Genomic DNA, 15,171 nt, shown 5'->3' with positions numbered 1-15,171 from the left:
GGCAAAAAACGAAAAACAAACAAAAGACAAACAACAGTATAAAAAACAGAAAATAGAAAACTGAAGACTGAGCGACAGGAAAACTATCAAATACCAAGGTATGATTTTAGGTGCTTCGGAAGGGTACTCAAATACTGCGCAAGCTTTACAAGTGAAATTAAATACAGTATCAAAGAATATTTGATGTTAAGGAGCTATTCTACAGTTATGTATATCTCCAATCCGTAGAAAAAGCATGCATTAAAATTGTTGAAAAATTAATTCCAGACTATTTATTCCTGAAAAAAAGCAAAAACTAAATGAACTTTATGATCGTGTTTCGAATTTTAAATACTTTTAAGTGAATCTCAGTATCTCGTTCGTTTGTATAAATTTGATATCAACTGATAACGTAAATTGTAAAATTGCATCGAACAAAACGTGCATACAATAGTGCTATGGAAGTAGGATTCAACGATTTTGTTTTGTATTTGCTATGAGAGTTCAACACGTCAAGTTTGGTTGTCAGACAAGACAAATATATTTGTATGCTCTTACTTGAATTGTTTCATTTTGTAAGCAGTCTATATCTTCTGTTTTATCCTTGCAATCAACTATAAATGCAGGTGGTAGTTTCTGAGATGTAACGTCCAAGACCAGTTTTTGAAATTGACTACGTGATAGCTTTCCATCGTCGCTGAACTTTTTGATCAGTCCATCATAATAGTTCTGATGATTATGACTAACAGTAAATTTGACAAAAGTCAAAATTATGAGAACACAAAATATAATACACTTCACTCTATCCATGTTAAGATATATTTACTACACTGATATAATATATGCATATCAATTGAATGTATATATAACCTCTGCATCTTTAATTGTATACGTCTAGTATTTAGATTTTAACAGTTGAATAACCGAGTCCTTCATGAACTTATGCATAGGAGAAGATCTGGCTGAGAATGATAAACAGTCCGTATGAGTACTGTGTCTACATGTATCATTTAGATAGTTGGTGCAATGTAACTGGATTGAACAATGTTTAACTAACAAAATAAATGATTACAAACCTTTTAGGATGCTATAAATTTTGAGAGTGAATTTTAAATTGAGGAATATATTTCCCTCATGGAAAGCTCTGTTTCCTTGTCCGGATTTGACTTTAATACTTTAGGTCCTTATTTGGTTTGATCAGCTATTCAACGTTTTACTAGTGTTCGGATATTCTAATATTGGGGCCCGAGCATCACTGATGAGATATTATTTGTTAAATATATGCATCTTTTGCAGAAAAATCGGTACCGTTAAATTTAGTAATAGCGTTTATGTCGTTTGATATCTTATACTACGCACTAAGTTTTACTGGAAGCAGCTTGCTATGATTTAAATAAAGGACAAGAAACAAATTATGTTCAATTTTCTTTTGAAAAAATAACCCATTCGAAACAGCATAGCAAAGATTCTCACATTATTGCTTATAATAAATATAATACGAAAAGCTACAGCTAAGAAAGAACCCTTGAATTAAGAATAACGGTATTAAATACAACACAACTAAATGTACCAGAGAAGCGAATGATACCAGACGGATATTCAAACCTTAACTCGAGGACAAGCTGACAATGCCATGGCAAAAAACGAAAAACAAACAAAAGACAAACAACAGTATAAAAAACAGAAAATAGAAAACTGAAGACTGAGCGACAGGAAAACTATCAAATACCAAGGTATGATTTTAGGTGCTTCGGAAGGGTACTCAAATACTGCGCAAGCTTTACAAGTGAAATTAAATACAGTATCAAAGAATATTTGATGTTAAGGAGCTATTCTACAGTTATGTATATCTCCAATCCGTAGAAAAAGCATGCATTAAAATTGTTGAAAAATTAATTCCAGACTATTTATTCCTGAAAAAAAGCAAAAACTAAATGAACTTTATGATCGTGTTTCGAATTTTAAATACTTTTAAGTGAATCTCAGTATCTCGTTCGTTTGTATAAATTTGATATCAACTGATAACGTAAATTGTAAAATTGCATCGAACAAAACGTGCATACAATAGTGCTATGGAAGTAGGATTCAACGATTTTGTTTTGTATTTGCTATGAGAGTTCAACACGTCAAGTTTGGTTGTCAGACAAGACAAATATATTTGTATGCTCTTACTTGAATTGTTTCATTTTGTAAGCAGTCTATATCTTCTGTTTTATCCTTGCAATCAACTATAAATGCAGGTGGTAGTTTCTGAGATGTAACGTCCAAGACCAGTTTTTGAAATTGACTACGTGATAGCTTTCCATCGTCGCTGAACTTTTTGATCAGTCCATCATAATAGTTCTGATGATTATGACTAACAGTAAATTTGACAAAAGTCAAAATTATGAGAACACAAAATATAATACACTTCACTCTATCCATGTTAAGATATATTTACTACACTGATATAATATATGCATATCAATTGAATGTATATATAACCTCTGCATCTTTAATTGTATACGTCTAGTATTTAGATTTTAACAGTTGAATAACCGAGTCCTTCATGAACTTATGCATAGGAGAAGATCTGGCTGAGAATGATAAACAGTCCGTATGAGTACTGTGTCTACATGTATCATTTAGATAGTTGGTGAAATGTAACTGGATTGAACAATGGTTAACTAACAAAATAAATGATTACAAACCTTTTAGGCTGCTATAAATTTTGAGAGTGAATTTTAAATTGAGGAGTATATTTCCCTCATGGAAAGCTCTGTTTCCTTGTCCGGATTTGACTTTAATACTTTAGGTCCTTATTTGGTTTGATCAGCTATTTAACGTTTTATTAGTGTTCGGATATTCTAATATTGGGGCCCGATCATCACTGATGAGATATTATTTGTTAAATATATGCATCTTGTGCAGAAAAATCGGTACCGTTAAATTTAGTAATAGCGTTTATGTCGTTTGATATCTTATACTACGCACTAAGTTTTACCGGAAGCAGCTTGATATGATTTAAATAAAGGACAAGAAACAAATTATGTTCAATTTTCTTTTGAAAAAATAACCCATTCGAAACAGCATAGCAAAGATTCTCACATTATTGCTTATAATCAATATAATACGAAAAGCTACAGCTAAGAAAGAACCCTTGAATTAAGAATAACGGTATTAAATACAACACAACTAAATGTACCAAAGAAGCGAATGATGCCAGACGGATATTCAAACCTTAACTCGAGGACAAGCTGACAATGCCATGGCAAAAAACGAAAAACAAACAAAAGACAAACAACAGTATAGAAAACAGAAAATAGAAAACTGAAGACTGAGCGACAGGAAAACTATCAAATACCAAGGTATGATTTTAGGTGCTTCGGAAGGGTAAGCAGATACTGCGCAAGCTTTACAAGTGAAATTAAATACAGTATCAAAGAATATTTGATGTTACGGAAGCTATTCTACAGTTATGTATATCTCCAATCCGTAGAAAAAGCATGCATTAAAATTGTTGAAAAATTAATTCTAGACTATTTATTCCTGAAAAAAGCAAAAACTAAATGAACTTTATGATCGTGTTTCGAATTTTAAATACTTTTAAGTGAATCTCAGTATCTCGTTCGTTTGTATAAATTTGATATCAACTGATAACGTAAATTGTAAAATTGCATCGAACAAAACGTGCATACAACAGTGCTATGGAAGTAGGATTCAACGATTTTTTTTTGTATTTGCTATGAGAGTTCAACACGTCAAGTTTGGTTGTCAGACCAGACAAATTTATTTGAATGCTCTTACTTGAATTGTTTCATTTTGTAAGCAGTCTATATCTTCTGTTTTATCCTTGCAATCAACTATAAATGCAGGTGGTAGTTTCTGAGATGTTACGTCCAAGACCAGTTTTTGAAATTGACTACGTGATAGCTTTCCATCGTCGCTGAACTTTTTGATCAGTCCATCATAATAGTTCTGATGATTATGACTAACAGTAAATTTGACAAAAGTCAAAATTATGAGAACACAAAATATAATACACTTCACTCTATCCATGTTAAGATATATTTACTACACTGATATAATATATGCATATCAATTGAATGTTTATGTGAGGGTGTGGATGGGGGTTTACAGAATAGAGAATAGTTGGCAAAAAATATACAGAATAGAGAATAATAGACCTACAAAATAAAGAATAGAAAATAATGAGGTGCTAAATGGACAAAAAGTATAAAGAATAGAGAAAAGTGGCATAAAACATTTAAGAATGCAGAAATGGAGGACGCGCATTCAGACCCTCATATGTACAAGATACTAGGTTAACCACTGATCTACTGGACACGAATTACCATGCGTAATGTATTATATATCAAATCAAATATTTTATGGATTCGCAGAGAACATTTGTCAACCATTTATTGGTTTGCAAAGAACAATGTTCAATCATTATACTGGTTCGCAGAGTTTCATAACAACTGTTTACTGTTTTGCAGAGATAAACTATCAACTATTTTAATTTTTCAAAAAGAACCCGTATCAACCATTTAAATGGCTCAAAGAGAACACTTACCAACCAATTTAATGTTGCATATAGAACACTAATCGACCATTTATATTATTGGTTCGCAGAGAACACTTTTCAACCATTATGTTGTTTCGCAAAGTTTGCATATCAACCTATCTGAAATATCAAGCATTTTAATGGTTCACAGAGAATATGTATCAACTTTAATTATGTTTTACTGCAGAGAACATTTACCAACCATTTTAATGGTTCAAAGAGAACTTGTATCAACCATTCAAATGATTCACAGAGAACACTTATCAACAATTTTAATAATCTCAGAGAACACTTTATGTACAATTAAAACCATTTTAACGGTTCACAGAGAACACTAATTATCAACCATTTAAATGGTTCACAGAGAAAACATATCAATCATTTGAATTGTCCACAGAGAACATTTATCAATCATTCATATTATTACTGTAATAGTTCACAGAAAACATTTCAAAATAATCTTAATAGTTGATAGAAAACATGTTGTCTGCTCTTTGGTTGGGTTGTTGTCTCTTTGACATATTCCCCATTTCCATTCTCAATTTTTTCAACCATTTTAATGGTTCACAGAGAACACATATCAGCCATTTTAAAGGATCACAGAGACTACTTTTCCATCATTGTAATGGGTTGCAGAGAAAACTTATCAACTACTTTATTGGTTCTTAGAGCACTATATTTACTGGTACGAATAAATCCATCAACGACAATTTACATTTAAGTCGCTTTCATTGATTGTTATGAAAATGCTATGTTACGTTTCAGTTCAATGATTATGTTATTGTACTGAGACATTTGTCAATTTTATCCATGGCGTAGTCAGTTTATTTTCGACTTATGAGTTTGAATGTCCCTTTGGTATCTTTCGCCTCTCTTTTAATATCGATTGTTTTTTCTTAAAACAATACATTTTACATAAGAGTAAGAACTTTTACGTGTACATTTTGTAATGATAGACAAAACAAAATTAATTAATCTGCCACTGTATGATACCTTGCAGGATATATCTTTTGGGATGCATTTTACAGAAGTTATACAATGGGGTCAGCTGCAATGGAGCAGCAAGTAATGACAATGTATTAGCTCATGACTTTATCCATGGTTTTTTTTAATTTTTAGATGAGGTTCTAGTTGCTCAATTTTTGGTGTTCTGAGCTTGGTCTTTTGCGTTCTGTTTGTCCTTTCTTCGCTTTTCTTTAGACCGTATAGTGTTGTTTGTTTTTCTAATGATTTATAATTTCCATTTGAGTCTTCCTACATTTACAAATCTCATTAACCCAAAAAGTTACGGTCGTTATCAAGAACTGGTGATTCTTTATCAGGTAAGTGTGTCACAGTAAAATCCGAAACAGTTGAAATATCGCCTCTACTATGCGACGCTTAACCAAACCGCCCTTCTTGGTGACGTTCCCGCTATTTTGAAGCTTACAAAAACATTCGACAAACCTTGCAGAATCTACTTATTTCACTATTTGTTAATTTATTGTTTAAGCATATTTGCTTTATTATATTCTCATTATATAATACTTAGAGTCAGACTCTATACATTTTTAAACAATATCTACATTTTATTTACAGCAAAATAACGTATCAGCAATTAAGCATGCCATTATTCATCAAACTTTTTTTTAAATATACCGCCATTACCACTCGATACTTTTTTGCACACGACTGCCGCCGTCATTACAAATCAAAATTTACCTGTTGTTTACCTTCCTGGTGGGTTTATTGAAGAAAGGAAATATCTACACTCATTTCGCTCTTTTGACGCAGTAGCTCAGCAGATATGTATGTACACATTATGTATATTTGTCCACAGGATACATTCTTCTCTTTTTCTAATCAAAATTTTCCATTTTCACCTGTTAAAAAAAATGTAATGCAAGGGAGACAATCATCATTGATATGAAGTGTATATATCTTTAATAAGAAGCATAACAACCCATATTTTGAAAAGTGCAGACAATCAGATTTTACACTTTGTAAGCCCTCTTTTGCAAAACAACGATGTAAGGTTCGAAAAAACTGGCCAAGGAAACCACCAGGGGACCCTCTAAATTCATAAGTTAAAAAGAAAACGACAATTACAGCTTGCCAAATTGAAAAACCGACGAAAAGACGAACAACAGTGTAAACAGCACTACATTATTGTGTTGACTACTGTGTCAATATCCAATTAGTTAAAAATACTTTAATGTTGACTGACACAAGTTATATCTAATCGTTCATATGCTGTAAATTTACTGTTTAACGTGCTGAATTATTCGAAGCACTAAGGATTATCATACTTTTAAGCATAAAATGCCTTAGCCTTATTTGGCAACATTTCAGACTTTTTGGTTACCAATGCTCTTCAAGTTCGTTTTTCATTTGGCCATTCAACTGTTTTGATTCGAGCACCACTGACTGGTCTTATATAGATGAGAAGAAACTACTACCAACCCGTATGATTGATATATTTCAATATAAAATAAATAAAAAAAAAAATAAAATCTCACAACCATAAATTATCTATGATATATTTGAAAACGAAGACCATAATTAGAAAAAAAACGTTATTTGTTTTATAAAAAATATATGATCGGAATTTATTGAACTGACGCCTTCCTTCAATTTGTCTTTATATCAACCAGTTGAAAATATACTAACCATGCTAAAATGAAATGTTCAAAGCGCTGCCGACTACTTTAATTTAACTATCCTTTGTCTTCTTTCTTTTATAGTAAGCGTTTTAAATGGCGTTGTCAACGCCAGTTTGCGGTGTATGTGATCTCCGCAATATCTCAAAACCACCTATAACCTGGTGTAATGAATGTGACGAAGGACTTTGCGTCGATTGTCAAGACCATCACAGTCTGTCAAAAGGAACACGACATCATAATACTACACCAATTACCGAATACCTGAAGTTACCAAGTGATATTCTTCAAATCACTGAAAACTGTGACAAACATAACGAAAGGTATGTGATTTACTGTAAAAAGCATGAATGTCCTTGCTGCAGTAGTTGTATCGTAGAAAATCATAGCGAATGTCGAGATTTGGCCAAATTGGCTGATATAGTCCAAAATATTAAAACGTCGAACGCCTTCTATGAGATCGAACATTCGTTGACCGAACTCGCAGAAAACATCAAAACAATTCGACAAAACCGACAAAACAATCTGAAGACGTTGTCTGAGAAGAAAATGAAGATTCTACAAGAAATCAAAGAAACCAGGAATAGAATCAACAACCATTTAGACAAAATACAAGATGACACAATAAATACATTGAATTTAACTGAGGAAAAAGAAAGCAGGCAAATTGAAGTGTTACTGACTCAATTAAAGGGGAAAGAAAATGAAGTGTCTAAATGCCAGAGAAACATGGAGAAAATCAGGCAACATGCCACAGATCTTCAGACATTTGTTTCTATGAAGCAGCTGGAAAAAAATATCTTAACTGAAGAACAACTCCTGCGGTCCATGGTCAAAACACGAACAAGTAAAGAAAGTCGGTTGTCCTATCAGGTCAATACTGCCATACAAAAGTTTATCACCGAAATCCAGAGTTTTGGGGAAGTTAAAATGCAGACAAAACCTTGTGCTGTCGAACTGACATGGAAAAAAGAAAAACAAGCCCAAATCATAGTACCGCGAATCTTATCTAGGTCAATTGAAAATATCACTCTGAGGCTGCATAAAACTATAAATTCTATAGGAAATAATATAATGGGCTGTTGCACGTTACCAGATGGTAGAATTGCGTTTACGGATTATAGTTACAGCACTGTAAGAATATTCAACAGTGATGGATCAAAAGATTTTGAAGTGAAAACACCGAACTGGGCATTCGACATAGCGTACTCAGGAGGAGACAATACTTTGGCTGTTACATCAGGACCTTCACGAAAGTTCCTTGAGATAATCGACTTACAAAACAAGAAAATAAAGGAAAGCATATCTATTGATTATGATTATTATGGCATAGCGTTGAGAGATAACAAATTTATTTGTTCTGCAGCGGGAAAAGGAATACAGCTAACCAATCTGCACAACAATTCAACAATTGATTTAGTACAAACAAAACTACCTCCCTTTTGTTACGTTGCATCATTTGGGGATAAAATTTATCACACAGACTACAAATCTAGTTCCGTGACATGCAGTGATCTGAAAGGTACAGCACTGTGGTCATTTAAAAATGAAAGCGCATTGAAGAACCCACTTGGTCTCTCTACAGATAACTACGGTAATGTGTACGTAGTAGGGGAGTCGTCTAAAAATGTAGTAGTTATATCTGCTGATGGACAACAACACAAGGAAATACTTACAGCCAGTCATGGTTTTTCAGATACAACGACTCTTAGTTTTAATAGAAGTTCAAATCAGTTACTAGTTGCAAATAGATATGACAAAGCAATTCTTTTTTCTCTGAATTGATTATTAATCCTTACTGACAATACATGTACACAGTGCGCGTGTAGACTTTTGTATCCATCATTGCGAAGTTTCATATAGAAAAGATATGTTTCACCCAAAAAAATTTATAAAAAGAATCGATTGTACTTTTTGTTGTACTTAAAATACAAGGTGAAAACCTTGCTAACTAATTTCATAATTCAACACATTGAAAGAATTTTGTTTTTCCAAAAATAACACATACAATGTAATATACTTTTAGAAGAGTGTGAATAACACTTTAACTATGTCACCTTCTATTGTGAAAAATAAACTGTCAATATATATTAATGATTTGGTAGTCTTTTATCATTTGAGTTAAGTATATAACACTGGCAATACAGCTTCAATTGTGTTTATATATATATCATGTTTGTAATTAATTGATAGAATTTTGACAGCGGAAATGCACATATCGCTACTTGATTAATATCGTCATTTTATTTTATCATATATAGATTTATTTCAATAAAGATTAGGATGTTTCTGTTATTTATAATAATAATTTCATAATAAAGTTCTATCACCTAAATGTACCTTTGGTACCTTTTGCCTCTCTTAAACATATTTCATTTTTTTACATGACTAAATATGTGTTACTAACTTACTCGTCAAAGCATAATTTGCTTGCGATTTGGTAAAACTCTATTCAAAAAAAATGTTAAATTTCAATTAATAACTTGATTTTCACCCAAAAAAAAAAGTTAATGAAAGATTTAAAACAAATCTTACAATTTTCTTCTCAATTGTTTACTGATCCGTTTGTTATTAACCTACAGCTTTACCTGGTTAGAATAAATACGCTCCCAGACTAGTGTGTTTTAATGCATTTATACCTTTTGAGTTATACATTTTCTTTGGAAAGATGTTTTATTTTGTTCAAATTCTTATTATAAGGTCTTTCCACTTATCCATAGAAAGTCCTTCAAGTAAATGACTTTTTTTCTGATCCATGGAAATACCTAATATATGGTTTGTTCTAATTATTTTGTATTTATAGTGGTGAGCTATTTTTTAACAACAGACCTACTATACTGAGTAAAAAAGTTAAACATGTTTTGTAATTTAAAATCTTTGAATTATTAAAAATTACAAAGTTGTGACTTGTAAGTATTGTAAAACATGACGACTTTCTGTTTTCCGATTAAACACCTTAAATGAAAAATAAAGCTGGCACATTTTAGAATTCTGGATTTATGAAATATATTTTTGGTAACAAATCTTATGAATATATAACTTATGATCTTCGACCTGTATAACTACATGTTATCCGATGCATTAATTCTGTCGTAAAATTGTCACACAATTAGACATATATAATGAAATAAAAATTTGATATGACGGCATGATAAGTAAAATTATCATGTACTTTGTCACAACCCTAAAAAAAGCCGACGAGGAAAGGCATTACATCGACCCACGAAAGCTATATTTTATTAAGCCTAGGTAGTCGAGTGGTCTAGGGCGCTAGACATGGTACAAGCGGTGTTGCCAATATGTCACAGAAGCAATACTTCGAAACCCGCTTTGCACGCAAGTTTTAACATTTTTTGGGCTATATTTTAGACGAATTATATATATATGTTTTGTACAAATTGTAATTGTACAAATTATAATTTGTAAACGATTTTTGTATAAGTTATCAGTGTTTATGAACCGCTTAACACAAATGGATGAAACATGCTCACAGTCTTTGGTTTCGCATATTTCTGTCATATTTCCATGACTACATGGTACAGTCTAAAACTGATCATTCCAGTTGACACAAAAAAACATTATAAGGAAACAAAAAGACTTTTTATGGATAAAAATTAGAGAAAAATAAAAATAGAATTTAAACCATTCAGGTGTCCTTATTTTCAATTTAAGGACAAAGAGAATAGCACTAAATATTACGTTGAAGTATATAAATATGAATTTAAGACATTCATGACATAAAGCTGATAGATTTTAGGAGATAAACATTTATCACCTGGTGCAAAAAGGTATGTTTCAAAAAACTTAATAACTTGTACAAAAACCCTGTAAAAATTATAATTTGTACGAACTTGGAAATCCGTTGTTATTCTGCGGTTTACATGTTATAATGTACTATTTTATTATTTATTTATGTATTTCTCTGTGCTGATTGTTTTTCCGTTTGTTTGTCCTTCAACGTAGTGTTGTCATTTTAGCGGTATGTTTTAACATTGCCATAAACACGGGAGATTTTGGCTAGCCATCCACCAGGTTCAACCCACCATTGTTGTTCTTAAAATGTCCTGCACCAGGAATATGGCAGTTGTTATCAAATAGTAAGTTTCTATTTATGTTGGCGTTTGTGTTTGTTGCAGTTCAGTGTTTCTTTTGTTGTTTTGTTTTCTTCTTATAGTTAATGTGTTTCCCTCGGTTTTAGTTGGCAGCCCGGATTTGTTTTCTATTAATCGATTTATGAATTTTGAACAGCGGTATACTACTGTTGCCTTTATTGCATATTGTACACAACATATATATCGTATTATATACATGTATATATCATTTCTATCTTACAGGAGTTCCAAATATTCTGTTCCATTACTTTATTTACAATATTTCTATGCTATGGCAGCTCAACATAGTTTACAGAAGAATAACCGTCACGACATAACCGCTACTGGCGGGATATTAATAAATAGAACAACATGTAGCTGATAAATGGCAAGGAGAAGATGGATTGTTTAGATCGATTGGTGGACAGGCAGGGGGACACTTAAATATTGCTTATAAGGATAGAAATTTTGAAGCTAGAGGATCAGTTAGTGTAAACAACACAGGTGGACAAGAATTAAATATAGGTGTTGCATATAAATGCTGAAAATGATGAGGAAAATATTCATAATGTTTTAATTTTTTAAACACGATTCATTTTGTTATAATACTTACAATTTGTTTGTGTGTATCTTATAGTTATTCTTCTTCTAGACATTTCGACAACGGAGGATACCGTTACTTCAGATAAGATTCTTAAAAATCTTTTGAAAAAAAGACATTACAATTGAAAAAATATTTTTTAAAGTCATAAATCATAACTAAAAATGTTGACGAAATCATTGATCGATTTGATTTTTGTATGTTTCAATATCGAAAGTTGTATAATCAATAGTGGACATTGTACTAGTTTCTTTGATATAGAAAGATGTGTATCTCCTGTGTATCCCTTATCCCCTCACCGTTTTTTATATTGACTTTAGAACTGATAAGTGCAGCAATGAAAAATAACCGAAGCATTAACGGTATCAAGTTCGACAACTCTGAGTTTTTACTTAGTCAATATGCGGATGACTCAACTTTAACTTTAGGTGATGATGAAAATTCATTAAAACATTTTTAGAAAAGTTCTCCGAGTATTCAGGTCTACGAACACATTTATCACAAACAGAGGCTATATGGATTGACTGTAACGTATATTCAAAGAAATATTTCTCCACGAAGAAAAATTAAACAGAATCAAACAGGGTAATTTGAACTGTTAGGTATAAACTATGATCATTTTGCTGTCGACAAGACTTCATATAATTTTGAATCAAAACAAAAAGTTGAAAAAAGAGAAACATTATTAAATACTTGGATTTGTCATAATCCTTTATACCTGGAAAAAACAACAGATATAAAGTCTTTTGTATTACCAATGTTCATTTAGTCATTAACAATATTGCCAAATCACTCTTTTGAAAACTTTAAGAAATTTGAAAATATTTTTTTACGGTTTCTATTGAATGGCAAACCAGATATAATTGAAAAAAAGTTCTGATTGGATTATATGATACTGATGGACTAAAGATGCCCTATATTGCATCCTTCTGTTATGCACTGAAAATGACAGGAATTCATAAATTATTAGACCCTTTTAATCTTTCTCCCTGGGAAAATTATTTCAACGGAAAAAAAGAAAAAAGGTGCAGATAAACATTGGTTGATGAATAAGGATAGTATTAAACGAATTTCAGCATATTTTAATAGTTTTGGAAGGACATCCTGGTAAATAAGGCTAACATAAGATATGCAACCTATGACCAAAAAGACTTCTTGAAGCATCCCATTTGGTTTAATAAACTTTTGAAAATCGAGAATAAAATTATATTTTATGAAAAATAGTGTGAGGTAGGAAGATTTTATGTCAATGATTTACTGAATGAGAACAATGCTTTTGTCTCTTTTAATCAATTTAAAGAAACATTTTATATTGAAACGTATTTTTTCAAATATATGGTGTATATCATATGATCCAAAGTAGTTGGAAGGACCACATCTAGAACTATGAAAAAATCATCTTTGCTTGTGATAGTTTAGAGTATTTGAAAACCAATCCGAAATCATGCCCATATTTTGATAAATTATTTTTGTCTATTTATTGTGAAATCACAAAATGAAATAGAAAGAAATTTTGCATATGGAAAAAGATCATTTGGATAATCTCTATATGGATTCTTTCAAGTGTACTGTACTTATTAAGTAATAAAAAGATTATATGGATTTTTTCACGTGTTTTGTACTCAAAGTAATAAACTGATTTTTTTTCAATACATGTACCTTATTTTATACAGATTTTTTAGCACAAATAAATGACCTGTTATATGAATGTAAACTTAAAGAAACACTCCTATGTTGTTTTTGAAATGAAACAAAAGAGAGATTAGAACATAGTTTTTTGGTAATGTTAAATTGTTAATTTAAGGTTTTTGGTTTAAATTAAATGATATAATACAATCAAATTGCCAGTATGAGCTTATGATATCAAAACAAAACATTATTTTTGGGTCATATAGTTTAGATATCTTTTGATTATTTTTTCCTTGTTCTCATTAAGTTCTATATGTTTTTCTTGTTGATTGAGCTCACTTGTGTCTAATAGCACTCTAGGAGTAAACAAAATATAACATTATTGAAAAATCTTCCTCCACTGTTCACAGTTCATCTGAAATAGGAGAAAAAAAAAACAGAAAATAAATGGGAGCCATTTAAACAATTAATTTTATGATACAAGAACACAACTGGATGTTCATTACAAATGGAAAACGGTAATGTGAATCCAATAGATTTACATATAATTCATTGATTGAAATATATATTTATGTAAAAATAATGTATATTTTCTACATTTGTAGAGAAATTAACAACAACAATAATGCCACTGTATGTTTTTTTTTTTTTCATTACAAATTTTGTTGTGTCTATAAAAATCTATTCAGTTGATATGATGTTGATCTTCGGGGGGTATTTTTTGACAGGCCATAATTATCAAACATGAATTGTAACCTACTTTAGTAGGAATCAAGCATATAATTATTTTATGAGGTAAACAAATACAAAAAGAAAGAAAAAAACAAATTATAAAAAAATATACTTCCTTTGTTTGTCTTTTGTTATTACACTATTTAAACTCTGAAGACGTGTTTTAAAAATAGGTTTGTTTCTATAGGTAACTAATGTCGTATGATTCTTTTACTTGAGAGATATGGGCGTGCTTTCCCTTATGTAGATTCAATATGGCAATGTGAAGAGTATGATAAATTCTGAAACCTGTTCGCTTATCGATGATCGGGGATAACAAATTACTCAGGCAATAAAATCGACAGTTTAAATTGTCATTCAATGCATAACATACAGAACGTGACATTCGACTAGCTGTATTGATTTTTAATCATTACGTATGGCCTTACTGTGGTTTAAACACCATCGTTTAACAATCGTAAATAGAACAATTACACCACAGACAAAGATACCAATGTATTAAATTTTAAAAACGGCAAAAACAAAAAATTAAAAGAAACCTTTTAAAATGAGATTTAATGTTTATGTGAACATACCTGTTTGAAGCAAGAATAAATGTAATAAATTCTAGAATCACTTGATCACTTTTATTGTGTTTCTAAACGAGGCAATTATTATATATTTTTAAATTCTGTATTCTCTCGAGTATAATAGATTAATACTGAACAGTCTGCTGTAAAGTCCTTAGGCAAATACCAAACATAATTAATTTGCACACCATCGTTTAATCGTCATGAATAGAACTGGTGCAGCTGTCTTTTGCACTAATCCCCATTTCCATTCTCAATTTTAAAACATGTTTTATTTCTAGGTTAACGTAAAACGAGATAGACGCAGTTAAATTAAGCTAAGTCTTATGTAGTCTTCCCCATAATACAATATGAATGCATACAATGATAATATAATGAGCATGAT

At 31.0% G+C, this 15,171-nt stretch overlaps 1 protein-coding gene across 1 annotated transcript; it reads left to right on the top strand.

Moving 5' to 3' along the window:
* The first annotated feature begins 6,198 nt into the window (after positions 1–6,198).
* Positions 6,199–9,452, top strand: LOC127704155 (uncharacterized). The gene is made up of 2 exons (XM_052208054.1): positions 6,199–6,313; positions 7,249–9,452. Exon 2 carries the CDS (start codon positions 7,261–7,263, stop codon positions 8,947–8,949), a length of 1,689 nt encoding a protein of 562 aa, XP_052064014.1. The 5' UTR covers positions 6,199–6,313; positions 7,249–7,260; the 3' UTR covers positions 8,950–9,452.
* The last annotated feature ends 5,719 nt before the right edge of the window (positions 9,453–15,171 follow it).

This window comes from Mytilus californianus, unplaced genomic scaffold (assembly GCF_021869535.1).
Source record: "Mytilus californianus isolate M0D057914Y unplaced genomic scaffold, xbMytCali1.0.p SCAF_6, whole genome shotgun sequence".
NCBI classification, from domain to species: domain Eukaryota; kingdom Metazoa; phylum Mollusca; class Bivalvia; order Mytilida; family Mytilidae; genus Mytilus; species Mytilus californianus.
The sequence above is the reverse complement of the archived record's forward strand: the minus strand, read 5'-3'. Positions and strand labels throughout refer to the sequence as shown.

Coding starts and splice junctions, on each gene's coding strand:
- LOC127704155 (XM_052208054.1), top strand. CDS start 7,261: ATGGCGTTGTCAACGCCAGTTTGCGGTGTATGTGATCTCCGCAATATC.